The sequence below is a fragment of the Kryptolebias marmoratus genome, linkage group LG23 (genome assembly GCF_001649575.2).
Source record: "Kryptolebias marmoratus isolate JLee-2015 linkage group LG23, ASM164957v2, whole genome shotgun sequence".
Classification (NCBI taxonomy): Eukaryota; Metazoa; Chordata; class Actinopteri; order Cyprinodontiformes; family Rivulidae; genus Kryptolebias; species Kryptolebias marmoratus.
The window spans coordinates 11,859,113-11,871,033 of NC_051452.1; the positions used below are offsets into that span (position 1 = coordinate 11,859,113).

An 11,921-nucleotide genomic window follows, 5' to 3' on the forward strand; every position below is an offset into this window, starting at 1 on the left:
ATTAGGGTTAGAGTGCGGGTTTTTGATGTCTTCGATGTTTTTCTCTTTCTTACTGTTTATTCATTGTCACATGCTGTTTTTATTTTGTTTTTTAATTATGTAAAGCACCTTGAAATGCCTTGCTGCTGAAATGTGCTATACAAATAAAATTTGATTGATTGATTGATTGATTGAAGATGAATTTATTTAAAATCTGATTTTGAATGCAACTTGGGTTTACTGCCATGTCACCATTCAAGTGTCTGTAGATTAAGTTACAATTACAAGTAATACAAAATAAATAATGTAATTTTTAAAAATATATTTTAATAGTATTGTTTAGAATAGTTGTCATCCAATAAGTTTTTATGATATTACAACATTTTTATTGTTTAAATTATAAAATAGAAATTGAGTCCTTGAGTCAACTGGCCACCCTGTTACTCTAAGATACCTGTCAACCCCCCTCACTCCAAACCACTTCTTTAGTCACATGACTCACAGAAAGTATCTGACATTTTTGGAGGTAAAACATCTACAAGAAGCAGTGTAAGTATCACTCTTTAATTTATTTGAACCTTTTTTGTGTGTTTTAGAACGGTTCTTTGATGTGGTAAAGCATAACATGTCCATTCTGTTACCCTTATTTAGATTGAAAACTGACACTTCTTGTAGTTTTAAAAGGTATTTCTTGTAAATACATTAAAAATCTTTCTCAGAGGTCACCAAGTGTCAGTTTGTTTTTCATTATAGGACTAGCAATGTCTGACTTTAGCTGAAAATGCCCCCCCTGTTACAGTCCACCCTGTTACAGATTTAATTAATAACAGGGTTGACTTGAGAGGGCCAGAAAAGTTGGTTTCCCCCATAAATTCTTGTTTACAGCTATTTTTATGATAAATGTATCTGTCATTTATAGTTTTCAAAAAGATATACTTCCTTGTTTGAATTAAATGTTGTGCCTTTCACTGGTAAGATGTCCACGCTGTTACATCCTGTTCTCCCTGTTTCTCCTTTACCTCAGTTACCTGTGTTTTTTATATTAATTGAATAAAAACAACAATGATTTCGCTTTGTTTTGTGAATACAAACAGTGAATAAATTACATATATAAATCAATAAAAAATAAAGCAAATTTCCATTTCAATGGCTTTTTATTCTGAAAGGGATGGGTTGAAATTATATTGTGACTTCATAATAACAAGTCTCTTTTCAAAATAATTTAATTAATAAATAATGTTTAAAAAAAGTCATTTAAAAAGGAAAATTAGGGACAGTTCATCTCTTGGAATATGTAATTTTTGAATAATTATCTTTTCAAAACCCTAATAACAGATAAGTATGTCCTGTAACAGAGTGGGCATTTTAACCTTGTCTAGTGCAAAGAATTTGATAAAAAGCAGGACAGCATGATATCCTGAGCTTGACCAATATCATTTTCTTGCAGTCTAACAAGCCATTCATCAGATTAAATAATAAAATAAAAAAGAAGATATTTTTATGCAAAGTTACTATGGTCAAATGGCACCAAATAGTAGGAATGACTCAGTGCCTACTGGAATTAGGGATATATGCCTATTTCCAAGATTTGACCTATAAAGCTGTCAATTCTCAACATGAAATTATTTTAGTGTAAAACTGCCTTGAAAGGTGCTGGGCAATATGCATTTCTTAAAGAAATGCTTGCCCTTAAGTTTTTTAAGTGATTTTTCAATTTCAATTTATTTAAAGGAAATTGATTTCTTTTTGTCAGATAAAGCCATGTGAAGGGTTTTTAAGTGTATAGGGTAGGTGACTATACAAACTAAACTGCTCTTCAACAGGTTGAAAAAAGTATCTCATGGTGAGTCAAACAGAAAAACTAAAAGACGTTGCTGCCATCTTGTGTTCTTGGAGTATAGTGCCATAAAATGTTGCTAACAGACTCTTGTGAGCTGATTGGTTAAAGACTGTATTACGTCACCGCTCACTGTTTTGAATCACGGAAGAGGCGGAATTGCGATTTTGGGCTGCTAAGTAAACATCAGGTCAGTGTTTTGTTTAGTTTTTTAATGAAATGCGTTTTGTTTGAACTAGACAAATAGTAAGGAAGATGTTTAATCTTTACTGGTAATAGAGTCTCGTTAGCTACAGAAGCCAACATTAGCCCAGTTGGAACAAGTCTGTGCTGTTCGACGTTGTGGTTGTTTCATGTTTCACTACATTTCATGCTCTACTAAATGACAAACTGATCTTTTTTGCGAGCCTATTTACCAGAACAACACCAACGTTAATGATCCGTATGTTTTCCCCAGGTTTTTAATGTATGCTATTGCTAAAAGCCAATCAACCTAAATTGTTGGATTTTTAAACGGAGCCCATCGTAAAATTCGCCCTCGTCAAAAACAACGGACTGAAAGCATGCAGCAGGTGAGTCATGATTCTCGGTTTGTGTTTGAAAGGGAGGGGGGTCCAGGTGGATCAGCTTTCAGCCACTGTAGAGCTGGATCTCCTGTCATATAATCAGGCTTTAACAAGACATCAGAAGAAAAGCAGCTACACTGTTCAGTAGCAGTTATTTTTTTAAGAATGAATACAAGGACAGGTTATTTTCCACACTTAAAAAATAAGACCTATGTTTATCTTTGGACCTGTAAGCAGTTTCAGGTAAAGCTAAAAAAAACAAACCCTCATATATTTACAGCAGATTTGATGGAGCACTTACATGTATCTGTTTCTTGTTGCAGCTGGAGCAGGTAGAGTGGGATGATGTGAATAAACTTCTGCAGCATCATGGCTTTAAGCCAGTGTTTTTTGCAGACCCAGTGGAGAATAAGAACCTCACAGGTGAGGAAACTGGTCTGATTTCTCGGTAGATGTTTAATATCAAACTGCAGCTGCAGTCAGAAGTTTACATCCACTCATCATGGACATAAATGTCATTATTTTCTGCCTTTTAAATTATTGAATTCTGTTTCCAGCATGGATTTATTATACATCATTGAAGCTTGAATGAGTTTTAAAAATAAGAATTACAAGTTTGAATTTATTTTGAATATCTATACATTTACCTAACTTAGGCGTGGGCAACTTATTTTTCTAAAGGGCCACAAATGGAACTGGGATTGTTGTAAAGGGTCGGCCCAATAAGCTAAAGTTATTATAATTAACTATAAATATAATTTATATTAGTTGCTAGAAGTAGATATTGCAACTTGACTATAAAAATCAGAACCAGCCTTACTGAGAACAAAAAGCATTTCAAACACCAGCATCAAATTAACAACATAAAATAGCTAATTAATTTTTCTTTTTTTTGTATTTCTTTGTCTCAGTAGAAAGAAATAATAATTTTGTTTGAACATGTGCACTACTGAATTCAGCAAATAAATATTTAGAAGTCTGTATTGTGGTAAAAACTCTACATACTGTATCAGGTTTTATATTTTTACTGTGTGATGACATGACTCTAACTCTTAAATATCTCACAAACTCTACACACCAGTGGAGAGACTTCTGTCGCTGCAGTGCACATAGCGCCTGCTGGAGGAAATGCTCACCTGCCTTCAAAAGTAAAACCACTGCAAAAGCCAGTTTCAAAATAAAAGCAGAAATTTTGAATTTGCAAGCAGAATGATTTTATTTAACCTACCACACGGATGGAGGCGGCTAATGGGCCATGTGGGTCCGTGGGCCATAAAATGCCCATGTGAGACCTACATTTTGTTACTAGTTGTGCTCAAGGTTTAAGATTGTTAGTAATCATGAATGACTGCAGCTGGTGATTTCACTTTGACAGCATAAATGTATGTGTTTGACAGCCCACATTAGCTTGACTAATACATAAAATATTGAAAAAGTCCTACCATTTCAGCCAAGAACAGTGGTCACATCAGCCAGAAATATACCAGATTCTTGTTGATGGATAGAAAAAGTATGTGATTTAAGTCCAACCTGCTAAGGGGCATTTAATCCAACCAAAGAGAGCTTCAAATGTCATAATGGCAATATTTGTTGTTGTAATGTTTCTGTGGTATACCCCTAGATTTGGTCCTTCTGGACAAGAAGTCAGCTGGTGAGTTAAGGACAACTCTGAGGATGATGCTGACAGACTCAGAGAGGAGACAGGCTCTGATCCAGGAGCTTGTTATGTCCAACAACCAGCTTAAGTAAGTCCATTTGATGAACTTTTTAAGAAATATATCAAATCTTTTGAAGTGGATTTATTTTGTAATAGTGTAAATATGTATTTAAGTTTTTTAATTACCTATGTTTGAAAAACATAAATAGATCTTACCAACCTACGGATAGTCTGAGAGTGGCAACAATCAAAGTTGGTCGCTGTTATCTCACCACAACTTCAGTCTCCAAACATTTATAGCAGTTCATGTGAACATTGAATCATACATTTTGATGCCACTGTCACTTTTTCATTATATGGTTATCCCAGCACAAATACTATGATATTCCTACAGGAAGTGTGCATAGAAGCTAGCTGCTGTTGCTATTTGCTCTTACAAATACTCGTAGATTTCTATCACAGTAACCATGTTATGCAATTTTGATGGCAATGCAAAGGTTTATGAAATAGTTTTCTCATGAACTGCCATCAAATTTGAGATTCAAAATGATTCAAACTTCTAAAGGCAATACACTTTTGCACCGCCCTGACTGTATTTGAGCTCATCTTTCTGGTTAGAATAAGGTCCAGAGGAACAAAAAGCAGGAAATTACCCAGGCTGCACTGAAAGTGCTACAGCTCGCTGCTGCTGCCACATATTTGTTCTTGAAAATAACTTCAGAAATCTACGTAAATACCTGTGTAATGACAAACTGATTGGTGGTGGTGGAAAGATCTATGAAAGAGCATTTTATCAACCTTGTATTTGGTCAGATATTAGGGCAATTATGATAAATTTGTTAAGTTTATTGCAACACTAAGTTTGAAACTTGTCTTTCATGTTTTTTTAAACTAATTTTATGTAAAGTTGGCATAAATTTAAATACCATCTTGTGACATAATTTAAACCTCAACCAATGGAAAATTGGTCACAGTCACCATTTTGGCTGTTGAATTTTATTCTGCTGGAATGTGTAGCACCCCTTCAGTCAGGCAGAGGAGGAGCAGCTTGGCTCTTCAGTTTTCACCGGTCTGCCAGTCCTGCAGGTGTTTAATAATGTAGCTGTGGATCTGTGCAGACCACCTGTCCTCCTGTCACCCAATTCCATCAGCATCAGATGGTCCCAGGTTTCCAACTCAGTGCACGTATGAGCTGCAGGGTAGTGACGTGGAAACCAGCTTCACTGTAAAACGCCTCTGATGGATCCTCAGAAAATATATTAAATCTGTCAGTGAACACATTACAGAGCACACAGCACACAGCCATGCAGGAGGCAACATTTAGGACCTCACTTCTAAAAATAAAAAAGACAGAAAAACTAATTTTTTTGTAAAACTATTGTTTTTTTATATGCAAGTATTTTCAAAGTACAATAAAAAAGTTTTACAATATATTTTTGTTTTATAAAAGAACAAAAAAACATTAATTATTGTCACTAAACCATGATCTGTATGAGGTAAAGAACACCATTGCACTTAATATTCACTGACATGGTTATTAATGGAGTTAATCATAAACAATGTTTTTTGGTTTCTGAAACCTTTGGATAGTTGAATATAACCCAGGGTCAAATTTACCCTCAGTTTATAAAAAACAACACCCAACAAAAAAAATAAAAACCTGAGAAATACTCATGTCATGCCACTGGGTGGCAGGAACCGCCACATAAATGCCTTTAATAAATTTAAAAAACATTCTTAGCTTAGTTAAAGGTTTTCCAAAAACTATTGCGTTTTGGTTTGTTTTGTTTACTTTTTTCCCTTAATTCTGTTTTTGACCATTTCAGCACATGATCAATGCTTAATGGTGACAGGATCAGGATTAAGTAAAACAGACACAAAAAGCAGTTAGATGGGATTCTAATAGTGGGTATGCCTGAAATCAGCTGCTACATCATCATATTTGAAAATCTCTGTTTTGAGTCCACACAACTACTCCAACACTGTTGGAGTTTTTTGTTTTATTTGGTTTGATAAACTTCTGTTGGTTGGTTTGTGTGTGACAAGAGGCACAAACACAAAAAATACAGATATTTCCCTCCTTCAGATAAGTCCAATCTAAAGGAGCATTACCTAGTTAGAGAAATTCATCATCCTGTTTGATATAAAGCCTTCTGATTGTTTTCCTGTTTGTGCGGTGTTAGAGAGGAGGTTCAGAAGCACATGACTCGAGCAGCTCAGCAGTCTCAGAAAGTCACGGAGCTGGAAGGGCTGCTGGACGAGGTGAAGACCAGAGTTCAGGACCTGGAGGACCATTACCTTGGCAAGGCTGTCCAGCAGCTGCCGTATGAGCACAAAGAGAGACAGGTTCTTCGTCTAACTATTATTTTTTTGTTTGATTTTCTGAATGCTGAGTCAGCATTCACACTATTGATTAGGTTTTATTTGTATGTACTTTGTTTTTGCAGTCAAACTACTTTTGCATACTTGGTGCTATTTTAGACATTCATATGTCAAAACGTTCAGATCATTAAGTAGATGGGTGCTGTGACGTTTTGGTTTTATAACTTTTAGACTTTTCAAAATATTTACCTTTTATTTACAAATTTTTCCTGTATAAAAATACATTGAGTTCTCTTAAATTCCTTCAAAAACACTGATTTTTAAAAATCTGCTTAAGCAGACTGGCCCTATTTTTCTTCAGACATGCTACTTTTAGTTTTTAGCTACCTACTGTTCTGCTACTTCTACTTCTATCTAGCCTTTTGCCACTTTAGGCTACTTTTAGCTTTTAGTCAGCCTATTGCTACTTTTAGTGTTTAGCTAGCTTTTTGCCACCTTTAGCTTTAATATCTCAGTTTTAGCTTTATCACATTTCAGCAGTCAGCCCTGAGGATTCACACTTTCTCTATAAATTTTTTTTTCTTTTACTTTCATTCTGAAAGATATACTCAGATTCTATCAAGGAGGAATCCAAAGGTGTGTAATGAAGCATGTCAAGAAAATGAGTCAACTGTTCCTAACTGATGACCAGATTAAGACGTCATCATTTCCAGTCCAGCCTGCTCCCACATCAACCTTTTTTTTATCAGGAACAAACAATAATTGGGCACTTAAATTTATGCCTATATGTTGCATACACTTGTGAGTTATTCAGCTTTCAGAGCCTTTGGTCTATGAGTTCAAACTTTTTGTACTTATTTTTTTTTTTACACAGAAATGTTGTCAGCTACTGGAGCAAAAGCTGTTGAAACAGAAGGAAGAAACAGTCCAGCTCCAGAGAAAACTCTATTTTACCATCAAAGAAGAGGAGCAACGATTAGCTCAACAGAGTCAAACTTTTCAGAGGATCTGCAAGAAAGCATTCAAGCAGAGCTCTGCAGCAGACAAACAGTAGGTTTATCCTGTGCAAAAAACATTCCAGGAGCTTTGAGGCTGACTATACAGACATGTTTAGTCCAACTAAAATCAGTAGGTGATTTTTCTATGAAATCTTCCAATTTTACTGTTGTTCTCTGCAGGGTGCTGGATGTGATTGACTTCTATGAAACTAAAATAACTCTTCTCCTTGATGAACTCGGGTAGCTTATGTCTGTCATGGTTCAGTGTTTGAGCAACATATTTCAGTGCTGTGAAGTGTTTCTGTTCTGTTGTGTGGCCTATTCTCCTCTTGAACACTGTAAACTTTATTAAACACAATAATATAAATGTAATAGAGGTTTAGAGCAGTAGCCAGCCTCACACACTGGCTTGTAGCTATGACTGTATAGTTTTGCACAAGTGGTTAGAGCTCACTTTTTCCTCTTGACTCAAGAACCTACTGAAACATTTAAGAAATATGTTTTCTTTCAATAAATTTATAATTATTTTGGATTGTAGAACATTGAAATGTCATTTATAGTTTGTAGTTAATTAAACTGAAACATTCTAACTGCAGGTAAATGGTGTTCAAGTTTAAAACAGCAGCGTGAAACCTATTTAAGGGGCCAACTTGAAAGCACTGAAGGAGTTGCTTGAAGGAGGTGTTTTTTGTTTTTGTTTTTTTTATTACTTATTTTTTCGTTTCTAGCCCAATTTTGTTTTGGAATGTACTATATAAAAAATCAAAATATGCAGTTTGATTTGGAATACTGTGGTAGTATAGGTTTTGGTAGCATCCAACAATTTGCGAATTTCTCCAAGACAACAATAGGGTTTTGATGGGAAAACATCATTCAAAGTTTAAATGGATGGTGGAAAGTTGGACTCTACATATCTGAACTGCCATTTTGATATCTTGACATGTTTTTACACAATTATAGTTTAAATATGATGATTTTTTTGTATAGATATTACCACAAAATGTTCAGGTTAATGTAATAATTATGCAACTACCCTTGGAGCCAAATGGTTCTGAAAGTTTTTCCTCGTCCAACACACAAAATTGACATTGACAAAGTCTTGTGACCCTGTCTGTTGCAAGTTTAAATATACTTTGCTTATAATTATATTAAAAAAAGGACATAATGGCAACTTAAATGGACTTAACAATTATATCATTTTATTAATTTTTGACTACTGTTGTTTTCATCATTCATTCATTTGTAACAAAAATTGTGAAAATATGTCATAAACAATCACTTTTGAATTTAAGATAATAAGTGGAGGTTATTTAAGAATCTTGGTCTTTGACTTTTGGGGTCTTTAAGGTCCCGGACCAACTTTTGGAACTAATAGTTTAAACTTTCTAAAGTCTTTGCAAAGAAACTCCTCATATTTTCACAGTCTTTACAGTTATTTTGCAGTTTAACCATCAAAGCCCTTTTTTCACCTTCGATTATTACAAGAAGGTAATCCCAAATTACTGTTGGGCTTTATAGAGAAGAAAGTTAAGGGATGTTAAAATTTTGGCCAGTGGCTGAATATGTACTCTTCTTCAGAAATCTTCTAGTTGAATAACTTTGTGTAATTATAATTGCTGTCTTTTTAGTTAGTTTTTTTAAGCCAAAGCTAAGAAAACCAAATCTTCTGATTATTTATTTTAATCACAGATCTGCCAAAGGAGAAGTCAAAGGATCTAAAACAAAAAAAACATCCATCGCCACCCCATCTTTCAAGACCATTTTCAAGGTATTCTCACAAACAGCTTCTTTCAAGAACTGTTTTTTTTTCTGAAGCAACAAGTGACACTATATTTCTCTCAGGAATATCAGGAGCAACAGAAGAGAAGCGACTTTCAGATAAAAGAACTAAAGAGGGAAGTTGATTGCCTCAAGCAAGAGTTGGACACAAGGTGAGTTGTGTGTTATTACCCTCATGTACCCTCTGGGTCCGACATCAAGCCCCTGTGACACTGTTTGCTTCACATGCTGAGCAATACGACCACCTGGCCTTATGCGGACCTATAATGTGACCCCTATTAAACTCTGGCAAACTCTGGTATGGCTGTCCAATATGTCCACGAGACTTCTTCTGTTTCTGGTGACCTTCATCCTCTAGTTTGACTTCCTTTTGGATACTCCAGGAACTACCATGCCACCACTTGTGCTCCCAGGAGCCCATTTTAGATATACTAGTTCTTTCTTGTTTGCTGGTCTGCATATGCACCAAATTATGTCCAAATCAGACCATTTTTTTCTGGGTACCTAACTTTTTTTGTTGTTGTTGTTAGTCAGTGTATTTTCCTTAGTTTTTCATTGAGTAGGAGAGTTATTGTCTATTTAAAAAAATGGAGGTGGGGGGATAGCATTTGAGTTACCTTTTGTGTACTAACTGTTGAGAAAAATGTGAGTTATTTTTTTTAGCTAACAAGCTAAAAAATAAATAAATAAGTCATATTTTCATTTTGTGGTGATAAGATTCTGATCAAAAATATTTTGTCAAAAAAAATAACTAACAAACAAACAAAAAAACATTCATTATATCAAAATGTGACATATATGGAAAATATGGGATTTTGAAATGGACACTGTAGGAACCCTGTCCCACTGAGTAATGGACCAGAGATGGAAACTCTGACTTAGTTTGTTGACACTGATCCCATCCAGAACAAAATATTTTTCCAGATTGCCTAAAGATGTCATCTCAAGTGAGAGAAATAAGAACACCACTGACCAGTTCAGGGATGCCAGACTGTGTGTCCACTATCACCAAGTAAGTCTGTTTGGACTTGATAAATACTTGTTTGTTCTCACCTTATTCGTTTCTAAGAACATCTCTGGTACTTGTCTAACTGGATTGTTTTCTCCGTTCCAGCTGCTGACTGAAATCAGTACACTTGTCACCAACCCCAATGCCCCATTAGGACTGAGAAGTAAACTTTCCACTAATGGTTTGGAGCAGGCAGACTTCCAGGCTCTCCTGCAAATACTGGAGGAGTGGGCCCAGCAGCTCCAGCTGCTCAAGGTCGGTACTCGGCCATCTGATGATACATCTTTGTGTTCTGCTGTGAACTGAATGCATTAATTATGTGTTCGTGTTGAGTTTAGGATCTTCAGCGCAGTATCAATAAACTGTCTGTCAGACTGATGCCATGGCAGCCCTCTGATGGTGATGTTGCAGAAGCATTAAAGGTGGAGGATATGATGCTGCTGGTGGACACATTGTTGGAGAACATTTCTGCTGATGATCAGCAGGTTGGATTTACTTTGATGTTCAGCAGTTGGTTTAAGCTGTCAGAAGGGTTCTTGTTGTTCCTGAAATCCTCACAGTTTGTTTGTCCTGCTAGAAGCTCAGAAGCCCCACTCGCTACACTCTGGAGTCCATGGTGTCTCATTTCCAGAAGCTGTTTGACGTTTCCTCCATCAGCGGGGTTTACCCTCGTATGAATGAGGTCTACACCCGACTGGGAGAGATGACTAACGCTATGAGGAACCTCAGAGACATTCTGGGCTTAGGTGATCTTCACATTTCCTTTAGTTTTGTTTGTTTTATTCTTAGATTTTTGTATTTGCATCATAAGCCTCACTGGCCTGCAACTGTTAGAGGCCAGTTGGTGATTAGTTTGCAATTCAGAATTATAAAAAAATAGGTTCATTTTCCATTGCAGTCTTTCTAAAATCTGAGTGTTTGTAACCGAGTGACCATTAAGTTATGCAGCCACATTTTAAGCAGACAATTTTTGCCACAGTTAATTTTGGAAAACTGTATATTGAATGTAATGAATGCAGTATATAATTTGTCCCCAGAAGTTGCAGGCCAGTGAGATATTGGCTAAAGTTTGATTAAAATGCTCTGATTATGATTTAATTTAGGTGCCTTAATGTCTTTATTGTTTTGTGCCAGACAGCAGAGTTTCTCCTGCTGAGGTCGTAAACCAGGTGGCCAGACTTGTCTCTTTAGATGAACACGATGGAGGAGTCCATAATTTGCTGGGAGAAGCTGACATTGACAGGTTCAGTCTTACAGAAGCAGCGTTTTATTATTTGGAAAATCAAACAGGTATGCTCCTGTTGAAGCGCTGGTTGTATTTTTCTGCTTTTCTTTTCCAGTATCATCATCAAAGTGAGGCAGCATGACGAGTTCTTCCCTGCTTTCCATGTCCTTGTTACAGAAATGTTAAACATTTTAGGTAAATATGACACAATACCAGCTTTTGTTCACACATTGTTCTCTTGCACTGTATGTTTTGGAGCAGGGGTCCCCAAGCTCAACCAAGCAAACCCAAAAGCTAACTCTAACACGCTTACAAGCTAACTCAAGCTAGCCTACTAGCTGATCCTGGCAAAACTACAAGTTAATTCAAGCAAACCTATTCAATTCAATTCAGTTTATTTATACAGGTGCTGGTCATAAAATTAGAATATCATGAAAAAGTAGATTGATTTCAGTAATTCCATTTAAAAAGTGAAACTTGTATATTATATTCATACATTACATACAAACTCATATATTTCAAATGTTTATTTCGTTTAATTTTGATGAT

General features: G+C 35.7%; 2 protein-coding genes across 3 annotated transcripts in view; one reads left to right on the forward strand and one right to left on the reverse strand.

The window, feature by feature from the left end:
- The window catches only part of LOC108244131 (NLR family CARD domain-containing protein 3), a 1,204,881-nt gene that overhangs the window by 233,546 nt on the left and 959,414 nt on the right, over positions 1-11,921 (reverse strand). The gene's annotated exons all lie outside the window — the stretch shown is intronic.
- cep70 (centrosomal protein 70) overlaps positions 1,909-11,921 on the forward strand; it is a 13,429-nt gene continuing 3,416 nt past the window's right edge. Inside the window, exons 1-14 of one of the 2 annotated variants that reach the window (XM_017430036.3) lie at positions 1,909-2,006; positions 2,274-2,388; positions 2,706-2,805; positions 4,004-4,127; positions 6,223-6,385; positions 7,236-7,411; positions 9,049-9,127; positions 9,202-9,290; positions 10,063-10,150; positions 10,253-10,402; positions 10,486-10,632; positions 10,725-10,893; positions 11,282-11,390; positions 11,488-11,567. In XM_017430036.3, coding sequence (XP_017285525.1) covers positions 2,380-2,388; positions 2,706-2,805; positions 4,004-4,127; positions 6,223-6,385; positions 7,236-7,411; positions 9,049-9,127; positions 9,202-9,290; positions 10,063-10,150; positions 10,253-10,402; positions 10,486-10,632; positions 10,725-10,893; positions 11,282-11,390; positions 11,488-11,567 — 1,483 coding nt within the window. In that variant the 5' untranslated portion in view covers positions 1,909-2,006; positions 2,274-2,379. The remainder of the gene's footprint in view (positions 2,007-2,273; positions 2,389-2,705; positions 2,806-4,003; positions 4,128-6,222; positions 6,386-7,235; positions 7,412-9,048; positions 9,128-9,201; positions 9,291-10,062; positions 10,151-10,252; positions 10,403-10,485; positions 10,633-10,724; positions 10,894-11,281; positions 11,391-11,487; positions 11,568-11,921) is intronic. The other variant, XM_025009039.2, reaches the window with a different exon arrangement.